Here is a 24,479-nt window from a genome sequence, read left to right as displayed (position 1 = left end):
TGTTTGACACCTGTGCTCTACAGCTAGTGATTGGCTGCACTGGTCACTTGTCTATCTCGGCAGCCATCAGGAAGAACGGAAACTGGTGTAGGACCAATGACAAGTTAGAATACGACCGATGAGTGTTACTTTTATTATTTCAAAGCATTCTGGGTAGTTTTTAAATATTTTTTTTTAATGGCTGGACCTCTGCTTTTAACCTCTCTATAGTCACAGCAGTAAAGGCTCAGATTTTGGTGCAAGCGTTGCTTGTTTCAAAACTGTTCTTTTTAGGCACACGGGAAAACCCGAGATGTATGTCATGTATTGGGAGGTTTGCGTCTCCTAATACATTGGGCGCATCTTGCTTCTTCGTATCCGGACTAGCGTTTGAAACGCAGGTCTAAATAAATTCACATAGTTGTTTGTAAATTTTAATTTAGCAACCCAAAAAATCATTTGACTCCTAAATGTTTAGACTGGGAAGCCAAAGGCTCCCAAGTGAATTGTGTGAAGCCGGTTTGGTAATTTCTTATGGCGGCTCTAATTAGGCTTCTGTCTCGGCCTCCTTGTAACACTGATGTTTTTTACTCTCTTCTATCCACCAACCAGCTAAAAGAACTTTACACTTTGCTGAATGAGAATTATGTGGAAGATGACGATAACGTCTTCCGATTTGACTATTCCCCAGAGTTTTTACAATGGTGAGTATCCCCGATGCCAATGAAATGAGATTACGGTGTATACCATTATAGAGCTCTGTTCGTGGCTTTGCTTTGTTGCACATTTATTTGTTTTTGGATGGAAATACAGTGCATCGTTTTCCCGGTCACAATGGACACGTTGGCACTCATTGGGGTCCGTCTTGGGACTCATCTGTTTCCACATCACAGGTGTGAATATGACCTAACTCTGGTCCCCTTACGCGTCAGCTTAAAGGGGTTGAACAATAATTGACAGTTATTCCCTATCCTGAGCATAGGGAATACCCTGCAGATTCAGTGGCGGTCCAATATAAGAGGGTCCCAGTCTGATGGGGCCCAAAAGACTGCATTCAATGAAACCAATAAACATCTATACAAGGAAAGTGTTCTTCCATATTGGTCCAATTCATCTGTTTATCTAACTAGAAAGACATCGTCATCCTGGTTATACAGTTGGCAGATTAGTGATGGGCATACTGTTTATCTGTTCCAGGGTGCTGCGTCCTCCGGGCTGGATGTCTCAGTGGCACTGTGGTGTAAGGGTGTCTTCCAACAAAAAATTAGTTGGCTTTATAAGTGCTGTTCCAGCCGCTATCCGTATTTATGACAAGTAAGTAACCCCAGGATTTCAGTGTGCCAGGTAATAACTGTGAAGCGATAGCTATACACGGTGCCTCTGATGTGACATTCCACCATCTATTTACTGTACTGGGGTACATGTAATTCGAGGATACATGCTATGGGTGTAAGGGTATTCGTACTGTTCTCATACTGTCTTTTTAGGGTGGGTTTCCCATACATTAGTATTGTCTGGTCAGTTTTATGCCAGACCAGTCACCGCCAATGACCTTTTGGTACATTTTGTGCACCCGTCCGGCATCCATAGCTGGACATGAAAACGCTACATGCAACGTTTTCTGTCTAGCCCAGGGAGACATCAGACATTAACATTGATGCACCAGATGCAATGAACGACCCCATAGAAAACTATAGGATCAGTTCTGGCATCGGTTTTACTACAGTGCTGGTGGAGGGAGGGGACACATAGCCAGACCTAAGGGAACCTGGTCTTAGCAGGCAGCATGATGTGTAATCATACCCTCAGGGATACTTTTTTTTTTTTTTTGAGTAGGGGGTACATACAGGGCTGCTTTAACTATAGGGACCAATGATAGATCTGCACCAGGCAGCGGCATCACTTCCAACTATATCTGTATCCTCAGGATTTGGATAAAGTTGAAAAGTATTCCGGAAGTTTAAAAAATTAGTTGGCATACTCTTCTTTTGCGTGCCCCTGCCGCTCCGGTCCCTGTGGTCTTGGCTCACTTTCAGGTCCAGCGGCCATGCTCCTCTTAGTTTGTGACTGCAATGGCCAGTTACTGCCTCAGTAGTGTTGAGAGGAGACAAGGAGAAGCCACACGGGGGGAGAGCAGCCCACTGAGTTAGGAGTGTACAAGTGCATATTACGTTTTTGTAGGCACACACAAGTTGAGGGACAGAGGAGAGTGGGGGTCCTCATGATACCCTTGCACTGTGCCCACTAGGGTCTTAAAATAGTCCTGGGGTATATGGTTTAGGAGAGTTGAAACACATTATTGAAGATGTCAGGATCATTCTTTTGTTTCTTTCAGTGTAAAGAAGATGGTAGAAATCAATTTCCTTTGTGTCCATAAAAAGCTGCGATCCAAGCGCGTGGCTCCAGTCCTCATCCGAGAGATAACCCGGAGAGTGAACCTGGAGGGGATCTTCCAAGCCGTTTATACAGCAGGGGTTGTTCTGCCAAAGCCTGTCTCAACATGCAGGTATGCCGTGTATTCTCCATATCTTCTTATATTGTAATGGCGTCTAAGCTGTTCTACACGTTCCTCCTGATGTCATGTTGCACTGCAATCCTTGGTATGTGATTGTAGCCAACACCCGATATTAATGAGCACAAGATGTCTATAAGCAGTTGGTGCCGTTCTCAGAACAAGCTGCTTTTTTTAGTGTTAACCTGTTCAAGACCAGGCCATTCTTCCCCCATTTTTAATTAGATACATTTCCACTTTAATTTATGTATTGTTGTACATGATGGTTGGAAAGCTCTAGTGTTCTTTCTAGTTCTGTTAGGAAAAGAATTGTACTTTGGCGATACATGGGGCTTTATTTTTGTTTTTTTGTGAAACCAGGGGAAGTATAAAGATGAAAACCAGACACTTATTTGCTTTTGCATTTTTGTTTTTTTTTTTATAGTGCAGCATACCACTGAAGTACAGGTCTCATTATCGTCATTTTTATATAAGGAATGCGTAGTTTTGGTCCTCGGGGGTGGGGCTAGAGCTGTAGCTTGAATTAGTGTTGGCATGCCTTGTTTGCTGTTTTTCTTAGTAGTTAGTTATTTTGTATACATCACCTAGAAGCGCTCTGTGTGGTTCCGCTGTGGCTTTTTATCAGTCCCTGGCCCTCTTCTTCTTCATCTCTTCTGGCCGAAGATTGAAAAATCCCCGCCTCCTGGGAGCGCTGGCTGGGATTGGCTGATGCTAAGCGTTAGCCAATCGCAGCCAGCGCTTCCAGGAGGCAGGGATTTTTCTGGCTATCTCTTGTAATAATGTTACATTTAAGAAAGACGTCCAGGCCCCCCTTGAACCCCTTTCAGTGAGTTTGCCATCACCACATCCTCAGGCAAAGAGCTCCATAATCTCACTGCTCTTACAGTAAAGAATCCCCTGTCCTCTAGACATAAAGGGCGTCCCCTTGTCACAGTCCTGGGAATAAATAGATGATAGGAGATGAATGTCTGTATTGTCCCCCTGATATATAAATACATAGTTATTAGGTCGCCCCTCAGCCGTCTGTTTTCTAAAGTGAATAACCCCAATTTTGATAACCTCTTTCGGTATTGTAGTCCGCCCATTCCATTTATTACTTTAGTTTCCTGCCTTTGTACCCACTCAGGCTCTGATATATCCTTCTTGAGTACTGGCGCCCAAAACTGTCCACAATATTCCATGTGTGGTCTGACCAGTGACTTGTAAAGAGGAAGAACAATGTTCTTATCATGTTTCCCTAGACCCGTTTTGACGCACCCCATGATCCTATTCGCTTTGGCGGCAGCTGCCTGACACTGGTTGCTCCAGTTAAGCTTAGATTGATTCCCCTTGACATATTGTCCCCAGTTACTGTAGAGCGGATCTGGGTTTGCTAAGGTCCAGCAGCTCTTGCAGCTATACTATAGCAGTTGGGCTGGTTTAGTGCCGCTTCCATACTAGTTTCCCTCCTCCATACAGAAAACATGGACGGCACCAGATGGGAGAATATGTTAGACCTCCTTGGTCTTATGTTCCAGCCTTATTTTGGATGGCTCCTGCGTGTTTTAATGAGGTTGCTGGACATGTGCCTCTCCTGTAAAGCCAAAAAACTCATACGTATAACTCATTTAAAAATAAATCATTCCTTAATTCTAAAGGGACTGCTCTGCAAATATTAGCTTTAGCCTTGTGGAGAGGAGCCTGTGAAGAGTGGAAGTTTTCCTGCCTGCTGACTATTGCTTGTCTGCACGTTCATGGGAACATGTCACAGAAAGCTGTAAAATGCACATACAAAGGACCCTTTATACAGTGAGAGAGTCAATAAGTTGCCAGATTTAATTTCCTACTCTCCATGTTGTGAGCACAGTAGATCTGCTGTTTGCATTGACTATGATGACCTAGCCTAAGCTCAGAAGCCAAATTGAAAACATACTTAATAACATATGACTACTTCATGCTGCAGCTCAGTTCCCCCAAAACACAAGAACCGCCCCTTTTCATACAAATTTAATATAAATCCCGACACTTTTGGCACTTCAGTATGCAAAACCGTCTAACAAAATTTGGGAATGTTGGCGAGATCGATTTAAAGAAGTAAAAGTATAACAAATAATTTAGTGGTAGAAAGATGGGGCGGGAATTTTTGTTAGCGCTCTCACACCTACCTTAAAAGTTTTGAAACCTGTTCAGAGGAAGGGGTATGGCAGAGTGGCAGCGCGCATGCACCATATCGCTCTATAGATCAGAGATGTACAACCAATAAGATGGAGAGAGCTTTTTAAGATTTTCAGCAGCCCTAGGGAGCGCTACAATCTTAAAGGGGTTGTCCCGAGAAAGCAAGTGGGGGTACGCACTTCTGTATGGCCATATTAATGCACTTTGTAATATACATCGTGCATTAAATATGAGCCATACAGAAGTTATTCACTTACCTGCTCCGTTGCTGGCGTCCCCGTCTCCATGGTGCCGTCTACTTTCAGCGTCTAATCGCCCGATTAGACGCGCTTGCGCAGAAGGGTCTTCTCCCTTCTCTTGGGTCTCGGCACAAGCAGGGTTCTGGCTCCGCCCCCTTCTACGTGTCATCGCGTAGCTCCGCCCCGTCACGTGTGCCGATTCCAGCCAATCAGGAGGCTGGAATCGGCAGTGGACTGCACAGAGCCCACGGTGCATCATGGGAGAAGACCCGCGGTGCATCGTGGGTGAAGATCCCGGCGGCCATCTTGCTAACTTAAGGAAGAAGTCGCTGCAGCGCGGGAATTCGGGTAAGTACTAAACGGTTTTTTTTTTTAACACATGCATTGGGTTTGTCTCGCGCCGAACGGGGGGCCTATTGAATTAAAAAAAAACCCCGTTTCGGCGCGGGACAACCCCTTTAAGTTCTCACCTGACTGTGGACCTAAAAAGGTTGTGCACTCCTGCTATAGCTAAATCATTCTAAAGGTGCCTTCATGCGGAGCGGAATTGGTGAAGATTTTCTGCACCAGAGTATCCACGTCAAATTTTTGGACCACTGGTGTGGATTTCGACACGGATCGGCAGATTTTGCCTTCCGAGAACGCACCCTTAATGAGTTTTTGAAGTTCTGTTAGTATCTATCCACTTTTTATAGATACTATAATGGGTGCCATAAAAAAGGGGGGCAGGATGTTTTTGTAACAGAATCACTTTGGGTTCATATTTTAAAGCCCAGTTGTCCAGTAGTAACTGCATATACATAGTGTGACGAGTACTACATACATCTAAAGAATTTAAAGGTCTTCTGCAGACTGCGGTGCATGAGTTTTGCCTAGTAATACTTTGACTTCCTGCCTGGGTGACGAGAATGAGAGTATATGTATGATGGTATACGTAGTAGATGCTAACCTGTTTTTTAGTTTCTTCAGATCTTACTGTTAGTGTTTTAGCTCAGCTACATTAGGGCAGACCTGTGGTTTGTGACTACAGTTTAACTACAATGTCTATAGGGAGTCTGGGGTAGCCTGAGATACACCCCCTGCTTCATCATTGGTTCAGACTCCTGCTCTGTCCCTTCCCCTGCAGTTCTGCTTCTTCTGATTGGCTACTTTGTATAACACAAGGACACACCCATGAGGGTGTCTGTTCGTAGACGATTTTTATTACAGTAAGGGCAGAATGATTATAAAGTGCCAGTGAAAAAAGGGTGATTATCAGGAAACTGCTGCCCATATACTAGGAGAAATGAACTTTATTAAGGGGGATCCTGGAGAGTCGCTTTAATTTTTTAGGATTTTATACTTTTTCTCTAGTGATGTTGGCTGCATTGGTGGAGCAGTGACAACTATTTATACATTAGCGTAAAATATAAGGTGATTAAATAGGGGGCTCCTTGCCTATCAAATGCAGCTAATCCCTGTCTGTGGAATCAGTTTGTCTCGGCCCATTAAACCAGTCTTTTAATCACTTTATATGGCAACATGCAATCCGTAAACAGAGGTGTGCCAGCTCCCCTGCTGAAGCCTTTATTCTTCAGCTTTTTTTGTGTTTCACTATTGGCCTTTGTGGGGTTCACTAATAACCCGCAGACCTTGGCTCAGTATTCAGCTACCATGTACCAAAGAGAGAGATCGAGGTTTGGCTGCGAAGACGTTTCTAAAAGTAGGTTTTAAGAAGGAAAACTTTGTATGCCTCGGCCGTCCGGGGACACAAAGAATGTTCTTCACTGCGAACTCAAGAGTGTGCCTGAAATGAGAATATAGGGGTTGTGCAGCTGCCTCCGTTCCTACAGGTTAACCTCTTCACTTTTTTTCCCCTGCAGGTACTGGCATCGTTCCTTGAACCCTAGAAAACTGGTAGAGGTGAAGTTTTCTCAACTTAGTCGAAATATGACGTTACAGAGGACGATGAAATTGTACAGACTGCCAGATGTAAGTCCAACGGCTTGTCATAGACTGTTATGTTGGTTCCTTCGTCTTGGAAGAATGGGTTTGGGGTCTTGTTGTGAAATCCTGCAGGCAACTTTGAAAGCATTATCAAGTTCCTAAAATGGTTATTCCACCCCAAAATATTGTCACCTATGCATAGGATAGGTGATATTTTTTTGAGCGCTGGGGGTCCAACCGCTGGGACCCTCGGCGATCAGAAGAACGGCACAGCTGGAGTTCCCTCGGCGAACGCAGCAGTGGTCTGCATGGGGCTTGGAGATGCTGGGGAAGGAAGGTGCCACATTGGCCATCAGCATATAAGGGACTATAGACGCTTTGGGGCACGTTCACAATTAGTGGAAATGATGTGGATTTTGATGCAGATCCGCAGCGGTCTTCACCCCTGCAATTAAAAGATGCACAATGACCGCTATGTGTCATTAATGAATCACAATGCCATACAAATGTAATTACTACAGGTAGGACCACTGGGACCTCCACAATCCAAGAACAAGGGTAAGCCAGGTGGAAATGTGGTTGTGTATATATAGTCCTACTGCATTAATGTCATATGGATATATAGGATCAGTGGGGACCTCAGGGACTAGACACTACTACTACGTTTAGTGAGGGTCACAGTGGCTTCATTTCAAAGGAAATCCCCACTTTTGCTGCTTTTTTATTTTTCTTCTGTGCATCTAAAATGAAGCGATGTTGCACATTAACTCTCTTGCTGTTTTATGTCAGCAGCTCCGATGCTGACCTGTGTGTTTCCATGGTAACAGACAAGAGTTTCACTACACAGTTTGTTTGAAGTCTCTCTGTTCCGTGCATCTCGCTGACCACCCTGTGTAGTCTGGCCCTGCAGTTATATCCCTCACCACCTCCTAACATTTGGTTTATTAGCAGGAAGTGGGGAAGAGATGAATGACAATATGACTGCAGCATCAGCCTGCGCCGGGTTTGTATGTCCTCTCTGCACAGATCTGCTGAGGTGCCACAGGCACAGAATAATAGATTTTTAATTAAGTTTCTCCTTTTGTGCATCGTTAATACATTGGAGCAATAAAACAAGGTTGCAAAAATGGATCTAGCATTTACAGGGAGCCTGTTGGACCTTCTGCAATCAAATCACTGCATCGAATATACCCCATAAAACACAATTTACTAATTAAGTTTAAGGCCGCTTTCACATGGGCGGCAAAATCGTGTGATTTCCTCGCAATGCAACATTGTTACAAATGGCATGTATGTGAAGCCCATGCTCTCCAATGGGTTCCTTCACATTAGCGATGTTTTGTAGGCTGCTACATTGCGAGAGAGAAAAATCACAGCATGCTGAATATTGCCGCGATTTGCGATGCTTTGTAGCCCGTGTTTACCTATGGAGGCTTCCTTTGTGGTTTTTCGTGCAGTGCAAGTTTTACAGTAGGAAATCCTACTGTCTCCCCTAAAGTAACCCCTAGCTGCATTACAGGTGCTGTCCGCTACGCCGGACGTCTTTTTTGCAGCTCAGATACTTGTCTCTAGTCTTCAGACTGCGCTCGATGAACCAATCGCAGCCATCGCAGTGATTGGCCGAGCCACGGCGCTCAAGAACCAATCAGAGCCAGCACTTTCTTGAGGCGGGATTTTTGAACACTCTGACCGAGAAGTGCTGGCTGGAGACTATAGACCATTGTGCCAGAGCTTCGGAGGAGACATGCAGCAGCGTGGACAGCGCCTGTTTAGGTGATGTATGTTTTTGTGCAGCTAGGGCTTATTTTCAGGGTAGGGCTTATATTTCAAGCCCCCCGAAAATCCTAGCAAAAGAGCGCTACAAAATCGTGATATCGCCACAAGAAAATGCAGCGATATCGCACAGAGCACAGCTGCGATATCGCTGCAATTTTCCTGCAGCGATATTATTGTCAGCCGTGTGAAACAGGGCTAAAACCCAACTTATCACAAAAAATGCAATCCTAAGAAATTTTCAGAAATATGGGATATCTGGTTTGAAAAACCCTTTCAACAACCTGTGAGTAGAGCCCGTTAGGGCGGAGCTGCTATATTATGATGGTTGCATATCCTCTCGGTTCCCTGCTGCTTTATGTACATGGTGCTGCTGTCCTATTAAGGTGCTTTTACACGGAACGATTATTATTCGGATTCCAGTGAGAATCTGAACGTACGGTTCAGTGTAAATGATGCATCAACTGAACAACGAACGAGAAGTCTCTCACTTAACGTTTGTTAGTCATGCAGAAGACGGAACGATTTATCATTCCGTGTAAACAAGCAGTTGTTCACTTATGAATGACTGCTTGCTTACTGTGAATGGAGGCAGGGGGGCGGAATGATCCCCGACCGCTCCACCTCCATTTAGTCAGCGATGCTCATTCCTGCAAAAAGCACCCTTACCTATCAATGTTATCAGAAAGTGTTTTATTGTTGTTTGCTTGTCAATGATTGATAAAGTTAATCTACTAATTATGCGGGAGACTATTTTGCTGCTCTTATTATCATATCTCATGGAATTAATAGGCTGTTGTTGAATATTAGCACCAAACAGTTCATCTTCCCTTTTTTTTCTCAACCTATTAATAAGGGTACAAAGACTGCTGGCCTAAGGCCAATGGAGAAGAAGGATGTCCCGATGGTCCAACAGTTATTAAATAACTATTTGAGTCAGTTTCACCTCGCTCCAGTCATGGACGAAGAGGACGTTTCACATTGGTTTTTCCCTCAGGATAACATTATTGATACCTTTGTGGTAGAGGTAAGTCTCTGAATGTGAGGACAGGTAAGTCCCTCATTGGGACCTCTCATTATTCGCTACAGCTCTTACTCTGGGGGAAGTAATGCAGTACAGTTACTAAACTCAATGGACCATCCTTGCAAGTAATCGTCCAATCAGTCACCATGCAGCCGCCCTGACCCATAATTAACTGGACTCACTGAGTAAAAACAGACAATATGGTGATTACAGCTAGCTATAAATTGCTGATCGCCTCCATTCTCTATTATATACTGAGGGGATTTACTTTTTAATAGCAAGAGGAAGCATTAAAGGAAAGCTGGATGATTGCCAATATGGCCGCCAACATACAGTAGCCTCCACAGGGGTTGGCACTGAAATTGGATGGCAATCTGCCTTGTAATTTAGTGATATAAGAATTTTGCCTGTCCTTTCCCGGAGGGTACTGCTTCGTATTGTGGAGATCCAGCTGGTATAGGGACTCATAGAGGCCGCTATGATCCCTGGGAAAAAAATATGCAAATTAGCTGCCCTTCTGAAGGAAGAAAAACATTCCTCTAGAACAACCTATAGGTAGATACCCTGTAAATCAATGTGTAAATCCATCTCTGATCAGATGTTATGGCAGGAGAAGCGTGCGGCAGCAGTATGCCGTGATGCTACAGTACGGTAGCAGTAATCGCCTCGCTTCTGAGCTCGCTAGATTGTTTGCTATTTAGGAGTAAGGCCGGCTGAACACCAACGGATTTGCATTGCGGAATCTGGAGCTGGCATCCATCTCCGGGTTCCGCAGCAAATACCTTCCATAGCATGCTATGGAAAAGCGCTTTTTTTCCTGCGCACAAGTGGAAATCAATAGCGATTTTCCGCTTGAGGAGGAAAAATCGCTGCATGCTATATTTTCGAGCGGATTTCACGCAGACTGCTTCCATTGAAGTCAAAGGAAGTCGTCCGACCCGCGGCCCTTCCGCAGTTGACATGTGCAATGGTCGCAGATTCTGAGAAGCAGGAGTTTAAAAAAAAATCTGCAGTGTGCATGTCCAACGGCGAGCCGTGCGGACCATCCACGGTACAGAAGAGAAGACCTAATGACAGGTACGCCGGCCAGGCACGGGGTCGGATTCCGCTGCAGGCTCCCGCATGCAGAATCCGATACGTTCGTGTGCAGCCGGCCTTATAGGAATATTTCCTACTTAGTCCGACCCTGCCCGTGGCTGAGGGCACTTTTTTACTTGTCTGGGTCTACTTTCTTCTGTACTGTGGAAGCGTGTGGGCGCGCCGGCCGAGGCAAGTGCGCATGCACAGTCCCTTTTTTTTTTTTTTTTGAACTCCTGCTTTCCCGTGGTATCCGCGGCTCATCCACAATTAAATTGCAGACGAGCCGCGGATCGGACGGCTTCCATTGGCTTTAATGGAAGCCATCCATGCGGGATCCGCAGCAAAATGGAGCATGCTGCGATTTTGTTTTCAGGACCAGAAGGTCCGCATAACAAATCCTCATGCTTTAATTAAGCTGCTGACGCCCATGCATCCATATGGGCGACTTGAATTGCGGATCATTCGCAATTCAAACCCACCCGTGGACATTGGGCATAAGACACTTATGACATTACCGGGCTCTGGGTCCCACACCTCTCCCCAGAACAGAGTTCCCCTTCCCACCTGGTGAGGTGCCTGCTGCTTCAGGTAGAGAATAAATGGAGAGTTTGCCTTGATGTGCGCCGTGCTCTCCATTCATTTTTATGAGTTAGGGAAACTGCTAAGAAAGTGTTCTTCCTCTTTTGGAACTCGGTGTGAGTCCTAGAGGTGGTCCATATGTGCTAGACATTTATGCCATACATATCTAAGCTGGAATACCCCTTTAACCCCGGTGTACATCTTTTTCTTTGCAGAGTTCTAACGGTGTTTTGACAGACTTCTTCAGTTTTTACACATTACCTTCCACAGTCATGCATCATCCTGTCCATAAAACTCTCAAAGCCGCTTATTCCTTCTACAACGTCCACACAGAGACGCCTCTGCTGGACCTAATGAATGATGCACTGATTATCGCCAAATTAGTAAGTGGATTCTATTTTTTTTTTTTCCCCACAGCTTTTAAATTGTAATGAGATGCAGAATTAAGTCATGTTGCAAGGAGAATGCAATATTGCCTAATTGTAAAACAGCGGTCGCCTGTAATCAGCGGAGTGGCACTTTTAGGCTGCTATTATACCAGCGTTTCTTTCCTACAAAATGCAGGGGGAGCTACACTGATTGCAGCCGGCACCTGGGCTTCCCAGTGTAATGACTATGACAAGTCCAGGTGCGGGCTGCATTCAGTGTAGCTTCACCTGCAAAACACAGGGGAGAAGCGCTGCTGTGTAATAGCAGCCTAAGGGTTCTTTCACACGGGCGCTGCAATTTTTGTCCGCCTAAATTGCGGCTAAAAATCGCATGAACAAGAGGCAGTTGCATTCGTGGCTGCATCTCCCGTTTTTTTCGCCCATTCAGACGGCCGGGTGTGGCGTGTATACAGTCGGCCGGGGGAAGTACTTGGAATACCGTGAGCCGGGGGAAAAGAGTTCAGCTCTGCTAAACTCCCTCTCCGCCCCTTGCCGGCTGCTGGCAAGGGAACGGTGTGGGAGCTTAGCAGAGCTAGTCGTTTTGGACTCTTACCAGCCTATGGGAGCTGCCAGCAAGGGAAGGAACGTTAGCAACACGAGCCGCCGCTAAACTCTCTCTCCGCCCCTTGACGGTTTCCAGCAAGGGAATGGGGTGGGAGCTTAGCAGAGCTAGTCGTTCTAGACTCCTACCAGCCTATGGGAGGGGGAAGGACTTTAGCAACACGAGCCACTGCTAAACTCCCTCCCCCTTCCCTTTTCTAATGGTTCTCATAGCCTTCCATAGGAGTCTATGAGAATGGCCAGTGTATTCGGGCAAAAGATAGGACACGACTAGAGATGAGCGAACACGTTCGGCTCCGCCCCTTTTTCGCCCGAACACCGAACTTTGCGAACACTTCAGTGTTCGGGCGAAAAAGTTCGGGGGCCGCCGTGGCAGCGCGGGGGGGTGCGGCGGGGAGTGGGGGGGAGAGGGAGAGAGAGAGGGCTCCCCCCTGTTCCCCGCTACTGCCGCCCGCGCCGCCGCGCATCTCCCCGCCCCCCGGCGGCACCCGGACACTTACGCGCGAACACTGCAGTGTTCGGCAAAGCCGGTGTCCGGGTGCGGATGTGTCCGTAACGGACACGTTCGCTCATCCCTAGACACGACCTATCTTTTCTGGCCGGCCGATTTTATGCATCGGAAAATTGCACATCCGAACCAATGCAGTGGGATCCATGCTTCTGATGGTCGCAATTTTCAGCCAGCATTTTGTTGCCACAAAATCGGCGCAATAAAATGCTTGTGTGTAACTAGCCTGTGGGTCCTTTTACACGGGTTGGCCGTTCTGATCATCGCTGAGTGAATGGAGCCGGCCCGCCTCCATTCACAGTAAGCAGGCAGTTATTCATAGATGAACGACTGGCTTATTACTACACTGGTTTTTAGACCTGCATAAACTGAAGGTACAGCCCATCAATTGCTGCTATTACTTAAGCGTTAACAACACTCATGTGATGGCATCCTTAAAGGGGTTTTTCTTCTTTTTTTTTTTTGACGACCTGTCCTTCGGATAGGTCAGCAGTAGTTGATCGGCTCAGGACCTTGACTGATCTTTGGGCACCTGCTGTCACTGGAAAAATACAGGGTACGGAGTGGAAGCAGAGAGCTCCGACCCCTATGTAGTGGCTACTGCTGGTAATTGCAGCTGCAGCTCCCATTAAAATTGATGAGCGCGGGGCCTACAATTGCAAGCGCCGGCCACTTCACATAGTCTAAGTGAGCTGCTTCCTCTCCATACTCTGTGTTTTGCTGGTTGCAGTGGGTGCCCGAACAGCTGACTAGTCAGGGTTCCAAGTAGCGTACCCCAGTTGATCTACTATTGACGCCCTATCCTAAGGCACTCGGGTGATCACTACAGCCTCTTCTCACGTCAATTATGTCACATTAATTTGTCACATGGCCTGAGAGCAACTTTGCCCCATACAAGTGAATGAGCCGCTATACCAGGTACCGCCACTACAAAAGGTACTTGCCCAATCATTGGGGTCTCGTCAAACAGCTGATCAGCAGGGGCCCTACTGAGACCCCCATCAATCTGATGTTGATAACTCGTCCTAAGGATAGTCAATAAATATTGGTGTTTCAGAAAACCTCTCTAACTGATTTACGAAGCCAACCCCATATCCCATTCATTTTGAAAGTATTATTTCTTGGCAGAAAGGATTTGATGTGTTCAACGCTCTTGATCTGATGGAAAACAAAACTTTCTTGGAAAAACTAAAGTTTTGCATAGGAGATGGCAACTTGCAGTACTACTTGTTCAACTGGAGATGCCCAGCTATGGACTCTGAAAAGGTGAGACTATACCTACATGTCTCCAGGTGAGAGATGTATGGGGAGAGGTTTGGTAGGATCCTCACGCTGCAGAATTGCTTCACCGGTTCCCTGTCTTTCCTTTGAGATTGAGGAGACAAAGTGGTTACCAAATTCTTTAACAAAAGGGCAGCTCTGAACCAAAGAGCCAAAACAATATTTTAAGTTTTCTTAGAGACAATTATTTTACCCCTCCTTTGTTTTCCTGACCTCAGGTAATTAGAAGGAGAGGTTTTGGGGCATCATGTCCACGGGCGGGTAGGGCGGGAACCTGCAGCTGAATCCTACTCTGCCCGCAGCCGAGGACACATATCTACCTGTGTGGGTCTCCTGCGTCTCGTCCGGATTTTCTTTACTGCGGATGTGTGCAGTAGCGCCATCCTGCGCGCATGCGCAGTACATTTTTTAACTTCTGCTTTCCCGAGGTATCTGCGGCCTGTCCGCAATTCAATTGTGGATGGGCTGCGGATCGGATGGCTTATATTGACTTCAATGGAAACCGTCTGTGCAGCAAAATGGAAATGACCACCGAGCGCCCCCTGCTACAGCAGTGCTGCAGGATCCTTAGCAGACCTACATCGGCTCTGTTAGTTACTACTATCACTACAGGGGGATGTTTTCTCCTGTAACTGGGGCTCCTATGAATGCTCCAGTTAAAGTGGAAAAGTGTGAAGAACAAAGAAAAAAAGACAATGTGAATGGCCCCCAGAGTTCTTATGAGGTCATGGAGGACATAGATGTTTAAAAAAAAGTTTGAAAAATAAGTAAATATACACCAAAAAAAGAAAATGACTCACAGCCGGCGCCAACCAAAACCGTCGCCATATGCGCCCTGTAATATAAAACTATTATATATTCAAACGTCGAACCCTTTTGTGTACTTTATTTTTAAAATTAGTATATTTACACTACAATAAACTATACATTTTAAAAGGTTTTGCTCTCTGCTTTTTAACCCAGTGAAACTAAAAATTAGGGGGGGGGGGGGGGGGAAAGTCAGTGAAAAAAAAGAATAAAGAAAAAAAATTCCCCCTATATGTCACAGGACAAAAAAGGCATCAAAAATAATTTTAGTAGCTGAAGGAAAAAAAAATAGGGAGGTAAAACCACCAGATAAAATCCCTAAAAAGTGTCTGGTCCTTTAAGAACAAAACATCCTGGCCCTTAACCCCTCAGTGACCAAGCCTATTTGTGGCTCTATGACCAGGCCAAATTTTGGAAATCTGACACGTGTCACTTTAACCTAGAATAACTCTGTAAAGGTTTTGCATATCCAAGTGATTCTGACATTACGTTTTTCCCACATATTGTATTTAATTTAGGTGGTAAAAACAGTCCGATAGAATCTGTGTATACTTAAAAAAAGCACCAAAGTTGGGAACATTTTGAAATTTTTTAAATTTTTTAAACTGCAATATCTCAAATGCCCCGTGTTCAGAAACCTGATCTGATCTCCGTATGCAAAACAGGTATGTTTCTGAAAGCGGGACAAACAGGGGTATACATTTTGGGGTGAAAGTCTTCATTCCTATGTGTGCTGTACAAAAACAAACTCTCTTTAAAATGACACAATTGCCAAAAAAATGAAAATCATAATTTTTTTCCTTCTGCTTTGCTTAGATTCATTCAAAAACTGTTGAGTCAAAATACGCCATACACCACTACATTAATTTAACGGGTCATTTGTGAGGGTTCTCTGTCGTTTTGGCCGCTTAAGGGCTCTACAAGTGGGGCCTGTCTGTTCTGAAAGCCTCTGGCTGCTCCTTTCAGTTCGGGCCCTGTTGTGCATACAGACATAAGATTAGGGGCCCAAACGGAAAGGAGCAGCCGGTGGTTAGTACGGCAGTATTGTCAGTTTAGGTAGTAAAGCATGGTGACGGGTCCCCTATTAAGGAGCTGGGAGTCAAAATCTGCCCCAATGATGTGAATGTTGACATGATTTTTGAAGCCCATTTTCCGCTTGGGATGTGTGAACGCACCCTTAACGTTTTCCTCTTCTTTTCAGGTTGGTCTGGTGTTACAGTAAACTCTCCATCGTAGACCGCCTCAGTCATCCGACGCTCGGGTCAGGAGCTGCTCTTCAGGAAAGACAAGCACAAAGCGGATGCAGATGCCGCATCCAGGCGGTGTGAAGGAAAGGAGGTAGCGGCCTGGGGAGCTTTGCCGCCACACAAGACATTCCCAGCGTTGTCGTCATTTTCCTCCTGGCGCACGTATACTTTATTTACAGGAATACAACCAACCCACAGAGTGAACATAAAACTAAAGCACACATTCCTCGTAAGTTTGGGAAGCCTAAACTTTTCCAGGACATGACGGGCCGTTTGGTCTTCACGTCACCATCGTTTGGTTTTGTTTTTTTTTTTATATACGGATCGAACTGCGGATTGCATGTAAAATAACTTTTCGGATTTGGCAAATGCTCTGTCGAATGGAACGTCTCGCCACATCGTTACCAGAGGGCCAAAAATAACTGACTTTCCAATGGATCGCTGGCCAATCTTGCCCAGGTGCCTGTAATATTAGCCCCCTCTCTGTTTTTGCTTTAAAGCTTGTTTGTGTCATTTTAAATACCGGAAATCAGCTGTCGCCGAGGGAAACGGTCCGAGGATAACATGGCGGTATCTCTAGAATTGGCTATACTAAAGTGTTTGTAATGGGACAATGAATAGATACATGGGTGAGCTCGTGTCATGTTTATAGTAAATCCGATCAGAACATTCATGGTGTGTGCGCAGTGTTGCCTTAATGTCCTCGGGAATATTCTTCTCATGCAGTCCCTGCAAAAGTATGATTTCCATTCAAAGCTTTAAGTAAAGCATATTTAAACATTAAAAGGATGAGAAAATTGCTTTTAATATCAGATGTTCCTTATAATAGGAGGACAAATGTGTTCTATTTGTGTGCTGTGGCAGAGTTTCAAAAGTTCCCATGACAACACTTCCTGCCCTTGTTGCTTTATTATTGATTCACACCAAAATTGCCCAAAGGGGCAAGAACCCACCCTGTCCACGGGTGTTGTGATCTTCCCTGGCGGATCTCTGCTGCGGGAGCTGCCACCCGGGGGCAGCAGCCTGCAGATGGATCTCCGCTGTCAGCCTATCTGCCAGATAGGCTGACCACGGAGAATTGCTATGATTCTCTGCTCATGGCTGTGCTTTCCATACCAATGCTATGGAAAGCGTGTATTGCGTTCCGCATGGCCGGACTATTGCCGCTGGGAACGCAATGCAAAAACGCCTGTAGACAGGAGGCCTAAGAGGCAGAGGGATTGAATATACAAACCCCTGACTAGTAAACCTGGGAGCGCTGAGCCACCTATAATATATATTATCCAATGCTGCTGCCGTATACTGGCCTTTATAGAGCTCTCCTCGTAGCTATACATCATCACACGTCAGGAGGCACTCTGTACAATTGGCTTTATGCCTCAAGGACCGGACACTTTTACTGCCCTATTTTTTTTCCCTCGGCTACCGGAATTATTTTTGCTGTGTTTTTACTCCTTGACACAAGGGCTATTTTTTTTACATCTTTAGTTTAGGGCTATTTTTTTTTTACAACATAGTTTCTCTTTTATATATAATACATATAAATCATATATTTTTTTTATTCTGCCATTGTTTTAACTTATTTTAGTGACAATTTTTTAGCATCTATGTTTCCCATTTCATCATAAAGGACCTCTGGGGGTCATTCATTGTCTTTTTTTTCACACTTTTCCACTATAGCTAGGACATCCATAGGAGCCTCAGTTACATGGGAAACCATCCCCCAGTAGTTTCTAACATAGTTGATCTGGATTTGGTAGGACCCTGCAGTTCTGCTCTGGCAGGGAGCGCCTGGTGGTCACGTGATCAGCGTGTTGAATAGCAAAATTCTCCATTCACTACATAGCGCTCAGGACAAAGTGCCGTCAATTTACTGTACTCAGTCCTTAAGGGGTAAAGGACCTGTTCTGCATCGTTATCTTTATCTCCATTGGTCTCTCAGCAAGCAGTGTCTCTCACTAATCAGTCAAATGGGAGTATCCCCCCCCCCCCCCCTCATGTTATAGAACAGCTGTCATTTAGGTGGGTGCGCCTCTAGTAACCCCCGGGACGCCCTGAGGGAGAGGCCTCCAGTAACCCCCGGGGCGCCCTGAGGGAGAGGCCTCCAGTAACCCCCGGGGCGCCCTGAGGGAGAGGCCTCCAGTAACCCCCGGGGCGCCCTGAGGGAGAGGCCTCCAGTAACCCCCGGGGCGCCCTGAGGGAGAGGCCTCCAGTAACCCCCGGGGCGCCCTGAGGGAGAGGCCTCCAGTAACCCCCGGGGCGCCCTGAGGGAGAGGCCTCCAGTAACCCCCGGGGCGCCCTGAGGGAGAGGCCTCCAGTAACCCCCGGGGCGCCCTGAGGATGACAGTACATTGGCGAAACATGAAGGGTGGGGGGGGGGGCTTCTGTTTCTTTAAGCTCAAACACGCAGACCTGGTGATATTATTTCGTTTGAGCCATTAGCTGGTATCAAGCGGGTCGCGGCTGCAGACTAGGAGAGCTCTATAAAGCGCAGCATATTGCAGTAGCATTGAATGCTATATATTACAGGTGGCTCAGTGCTCACAGTTTTCCTAGGCAGGGGGTTGTATTTTTGATCCCCATGCCTCTCACTAATTTAATTTAGTTTTAATAAAAGATTTTAATGAGAGTATAAAACCTGGGGGGGGGGGGGGGGGTCTTGCTGTTTGGGAAATTTTGGTATTAATAATTGTTAATACGCCCGGTGTACATGCTAAGGCACTTTTGTATACTTTATTGCTTTATCATTGGACATCATAGCAACCAGCCAAATCAGCTTTTTGTTATGTGAAGTTTAAACAAAAACCCTAGATTCTAATTGGCAATGATAAGGTCGAGTTAATGGGTGACAACACTGCCAATGATCAGGAAGTGTTGTCATAGGGCCAGGGACAAAAAACACAGGGTTATCATAATTAAACTATGGGTGTTCAGAAGTCTCTAGTAAAAATTTAAAAAACTGTGAGGCAGAACCCAATAAACGTCGATGTGTATCCTCAGTGGGGTTTAGATTTTGAGAATAAAAACAACAACAAATGTTGCCCCTAGGGGAAGATGTGGCGCTGTATGGCGTATATAATGCAGCTAGTGAAAGGATCATGTCAGTCTGCTTTTCAGATCGGTACTGAATGACTGCAATCCCAGGACTCTAACATTGCTGCTAAAACGTTTTCCATCACGTATCGGACTATGAGGGCTCTTTCCCACAAGCGCATATCGGACGGCCAATATGCGCTCTGATCTGATGTGTTGGATTCCAATGCATCAGATCACATGGGCGTATTCCTGAGACGTAAAAGCGCCCGGCCGGCCAATATAGCGCCAGGTGTTTTTACGTTGGACCCAAAAGATAGTCCTGGAGCTAACGTTTGGGCCGGAATACGTCAGAGGCTGCATGGGCTCCTATGAGAGCCCATGGTAGCGGCCGTAGGTGGGAGGGAGTTTAGCAGCGTAGCTGCTATACTCACTCCCTCTCCACCCCCCGCCCCCTCACCACTCGTCTCCTCCCTGCTCGTTCTGTACAGTGAGGGGGTGGAGCTAAGTGCCAGTCCACCCCGCCTCCTCCCATTGATGACTATGGACACGGGTCGAGACGTGGGCAGAGCTAAGCTCCTGTCCCACCCCCTCCCATTGCAAAGAACGAGCAGGGAGGAGACGAGAGGTGAACCTGCGATGGGAGGGAGGAGAAATGGACGACTGCCTGGGGAGCCTGGCCCATATGCGCCGGGCTCCAGGACGTCTGAACGGGTGCACAAACGTTTTATTTGTGCGCCCGTTCACCAGATTCTTCTCTCCCAGCATAGCGTATGCGCTCGTGGGAATAAAGCCTAAATATGCTAATTACATATATTTCTTGCCATTAGGATGTAGTAGTCCACAGCACATACTGTGCATGGGGCTGAACCTGCTCCATACACAGCAGGTATCGGCTGTCTTTCAGAGTTGACATCCGCTATCGGAGATCACTGTAATGGGGGCTGTTAACATTTTAAATCCCGCTGTAAGCTCTGAGAGCAGCATTTACAGGTCTCTATTGAACAAGATTTAAATGTCCAAAATAGGGGGGGTGCCACATGTGTGTCATTGCAGCCTGGGCCTTCTGAAATTCCCCCTCAAGCTGCCATGCTCATTTGCCTATTAGAGATCTGTGGCACATCTTGTAATTGGAAGCCTGTTAAAATACAGTATAATGCAATACCATATATAGCATTATACTGTATAAAGGATTGCAAGTTCTTATGGAGACTAATAAATATAATGTAAAAATTATTAAAAGTTAAAAAACTTCTCATCCCTGTCATTAGGGGACACTGCTAAAAACTGTGGGTATAGCTGCTGCTACTAGGAGGTGGACACCAAGCAAAAGTGCTTCTCCTACCAGCTATACCCCTCCTGCAAGCACAAAGCTAATCAGTTTTAGCTTAGCATCTGTAGGAGGCAGACCTCTTCCTTTGCTGCCACTGGAATCTTACTGTTGCCCCAATCAACCTGTTGTATGTCCTACAAAGAGATGGCTGGTAGGTCGTGGTCCACGTAATCCGTGTATCGTGCCTCAGAGGACTTGGCAGTTGGGTAAGTATACAGACACCTACTTTCCCCCCATCCTATGTGGTGGTGCTCCCATGCTTCAGCCATAGTGGGAGTTCTATGTTTGTCCAGGGCTCCGCACCTTCTGCCAGCTGTCCAATGTGTTTTGTTACCTGACGAGGGTTATGCCACCACCGCTCTTCTCTCTTGGCACACCAGAGCATCTGAGTGTATAGCGCTTATGGCTTCCTCTTGTAGTAGCGGTCAGCTCTTATATGCCACCCAGCTGCAGATTTTCCTTGGGCCGCACTCAGGAGTGGGTGGGGGCAGAATGCCTTACAGGGCCATGTAATGTTCCAGGCTGACGTCTGAGTGCTAGCGCAGCCACTCTCTGAGGGGAGAGCAAGCAAGTGCCTTGAGGCCAGTCCGGAGGGGCACATTAGAGGCACCCTCTCAGCCTATAAAATTTGCCGGGGACTGGGGCGAGACTTACCTTCCGCCTCTCTAATCTGGGCCTTGGGCGCCATTCCTCCGTATTTCTATTTGTTCCTGTGCTCCAATTGTACAGTGCCTGGTTCTAGGTTCTTTCTCCTTCCTTCTTAATCTCATTCTCCATCCCTGTTCACTATTGTGACCTGTGGTACTGCACTTGTGGTCTTCATGCGGCCTTATTGGGCACTTGCTCCGGATGTGGTAAGCTCTGCTTGGCACATAGCTCTCTCATCTCAGCTCCTGCTGCTACACCTTTTAGTAGCAGGCCTTTCGCAGTAAGACCATGTCTGACCCTAGAGAAGAAGGTACCAGCCAGATTATAGCCAGAGTCATGCACTTTGTCTGCATGAAAATTTGGTGGTCCATCTAGAGCATGCAGTCTAAACCACTCTGCGCTGACTTCCATTGAGACAGGCTACTAGCGATTGGTCTACTGGTCCATGCCCATCTGTTAAATACATCAGTGTTTTCTTAACTTTGCATTTAGATCGGAACACTACTGGTTTGTGGCTCTCCTTTTTGGGTTGGCTACAGCTCCCTGAGTGTTCACAAAAGTCCTGGCATCAATGATGGCTCTTCTCTGCTTCAAGGGGATTGTGGCTATCCCTTATCTTGATGAAGGGGCTTCCCGCTAATGCACGCTGGAGAGAGTCTCCACATCACCCTGGACAGTCTGTCCCAGTTTGGGTGGATAATCAACTGCCCCAAGTCCTCCCTCTTCCCATCTCAGCTTCTGGAATTTCTGGGTCTTGCCTTCGACATGGTATCTGCTCATATTTTGCTTCCATCACCGAAACTTTATCTTTTCCAGGTGCGCTCCTTGCAGACACGAAATCCTCTGCCCATTCAACATTGCCTGAGAGTCCTGGGGTTGATGATCTCTTCATTCGGGGCAATTCCCTTCGGCCAATTTCATGCCCGACCTTTCCCGTAAACAATTCTCTCTCAATGGGACAAATCTGCACGCTCTGTTTAAAATCCCATCTGCCTCTGACATTTTAACGCTCCCTGCAATGATGGCTGGACTCAAATTCACCAGGGGCGATCCCTTTCTGACACTTTAATGGCTGGTGCTCACCACAGACGCCAGTCTCCAAGGATAGGCAGGTATGCTACAATACCTCACAGCGCAAGGAATGTGGACAGTACGGATGTCATCCCTCCTGATAAATGTGTTGGAGTTTCAGGCTATCCTGCAGTCACTCAGGAGTTTCCCAGTCCATGTCCAGAAGAACATCGCTACAGGGTGGGACCCGCAGTACAGAAGTCATAGAGGAGGCCCGCCTTCCTTGCGGTCCATATAGCAGGCGTGGACAACTGGATAGCCAATTTCTTGAGCAGAGAGAAAGTTCACCCGTGAGAATGGGAACTCCATCCTGGAGTGTTTCAAGACCTTTATCACAGATGGAGTTGTTCAGCCGTTGACCTGGTAGCGTCCAGAATCAATGGCAAGCTTCCAACCTTCATGCCCAGGTCACAAGTCCCCAAGCCTTTGAGCAGTGGTTGCCCATGTAATTCTGTGGATAGGCTTCAATCTAACCAACATATTTCCCCTGTTCCCGACTCCTCAAAAAGATCAAACTGGAATGTCTTCTAATAGTCATACTGGCTCTGAACTGGCCTTGAAGCACCTGGTAAGCAGATCCAAACTATGCTCCAGACTGGAAAGCCCTTATCTTTTCAGATTTACCACTGCATGTAGAAAGCTTTCTTCCTCGGGGTGAACAATGCATTTTCATCCCAAGCACTCTTCTCTATCCTACTTTCCTTTACCCAAGAAGGTCTTGACATAGAATTGGACCTCAGTTTTTGAAAGGTCTGGTATTGCCTCTATTCATTCTTTTCCAGCACCCTTTGGCGTCAAAAGTGATGGAGTCATGCTCGCCACCCCTCCCTACCGTTCCTTGATTCTGCCTTGGAACCTTAATCTGTTCCTAGACCCCTTGCAGTCGCCTCTCTGAGTCTCTGCCCGATATCCTGGCTTGCAAGGTAGCGGTTTTGGTGTCTCTCACCGCTATTCGTCAGGTCTCCAATCTCACAGGCCTGTCAACCACACTATATCTGGACAAGGTCATCTTCCCTCCTGCCAAAGGTGGTATCGTCCTTCCACCTCAATAAGGACATTGTTCTCACAGTCTTCAGACTCCCACTCAAAGGCAAACGCTCTCCATAAAGTGGATTTATTTTGTGCTCTGTATCCGTTTTCAGGCCCTCCATTCTCCTTTTTCATGATTCTGTATGGTCTGAGATGGGGCTTTGTGGCTTCTAAAGTTGTAATTTCACATTTGATCAGGTCAACTGTAATGGAGGAATACCATGCGAAAAACAGGAACCCTCCCAGTTTTTCTGCGAATTTGAATTTTGGGCGGCATACAATGGCACTTCCGCTTTCCAAATCTTCAAGGGTGCCACGTTGGCCTCTCTACATATGCACTTTTGCAGTTTTACAAAGTTCACACATCATCTTACGCTGATGCCTTTCTCGGTTGGTGCGTTCTGCAGACACCTATGTAACTAAACGCATTGTTTCTTACGTAGTTTTCCCACCCCTGGAAAATTTTCTAGTATTTTGATCCTACTCTGCTTCCATACAACAGATTAGCTTAGTGCCTGCAGGAGGGGTATAGCTGGTATGAGGAGCTCACGCTCTTTTCCTTAGTGTCTTGCCTCCTCATAACAGAAGCTATACCCATGGTCGTCAGCTGTATCCCCCACAGTAGGCAGGGGTGCATCTAAGTTGTTAATCAAGGGAATATTCCCAACGGGTCCCATAATTGATCCGGAATAGCATTATGGCTTTGTCAAATGGAAACCATAGTGCAGATGTGAACAAGGCTTTATGCAGCCAAGTACAGATGGCTTATGCTGCATTTATAACAGACCATATACCGTGCCATAAAGTTTGAACTATTGTGGGTCATTTAGTTGCACCCTGTTAACTGTTTCTTTTCAAATTTGCCATGCATGTAAGGGACTAACCACACTTACTTCTGAGGTATCTGTTTCATGTAGGACACCGGAAGTGTGTCCCACCCTGACCGCGGGTCTCTGGCCCTGAACATTCTACGCATGTATGATTTTTGGAGTTCGGGTCCGTCGACCCACAGTCAGGCTGGGACACACGTCTGGTGTCTGTATGTGGAACAGATGCAGCAAAGGTTAGCCCTTTACAAAAACTGGCACAAGTCTTTTATAATATGGTTCTTGTCACTGTGTGATTTTTCTGCCATGCTGCTTTTGATAAGTTTGCTTTATGTAAGGAAAAACGCATCTTCAGACAAGTGAATATGTCATGCAGAGGTTTGGTGAAGCGGTTATTCCAGCAGTTCATTGAAGACGTGTGTAAGGACTAATCTGTATTC

At 46.2% G+C, this 24,479-nt stretch overlaps 1 protein-coding gene across 2 annotated transcripts in view; it reads left to right on the top strand.

Annotated features, from left to right (window-relative positions):
- The window catches only part of NMT2 (N-myristoyltransferase 2), a 46,802-nt gene extending 30,031 nt beyond the window's left edge, over positions 1-16,771 (top strand). For both annotated transcript variants that reach the window (XM_066584952.1, XM_066584953.1), the window contains 8 exons: positions 592-683; positions 1,177-1,293; positions 2,315-2,485; positions 6,747-6,855; positions 9,440-9,610; positions 11,482-11,649; positions 13,892-14,029; positions 16,053-16,771. In XM_066584952.1, the coding sequence (XP_066441049.1) occupies positions 592-683; positions 1,177-1,293; positions 2,315-2,485; positions 6,747-6,855; positions 9,440-9,610; positions 11,482-11,649; positions 13,892-14,029; positions 16,053-16,073 (987 nt within the window). In that variant the 3' untranslated portion in view covers positions 16,074-16,771. The remainder of the gene's footprint in view (positions 1-591; positions 684-1,176; positions 1,294-2,314; positions 2,486-6,746; positions 6,856-9,439; positions 9,611-11,481; positions 11,650-13,891; positions 14,030-16,052) is intronic.
- The last annotated feature ends 7,708 nt before the right edge of the window (positions 16,772-24,479 follow it).

The sequence above is a fragment of the Eleutherodactylus coqui genome, chromosome 12 (assembly GCF_035609145.1).
Source record: "Eleutherodactylus coqui strain aEleCoq1 chromosome 12, aEleCoq1.hap1, whole genome shotgun sequence".
Classification (NCBI taxonomy): domain Eukaryota; kingdom Metazoa; phylum Chordata; class Amphibia; order Anura; family Eleutherodactylidae; genus Eleutherodactylus; species Eleutherodactylus coqui.
This window is presented reverse-complemented; position numbering and strand designations above follow the sequence as displayed.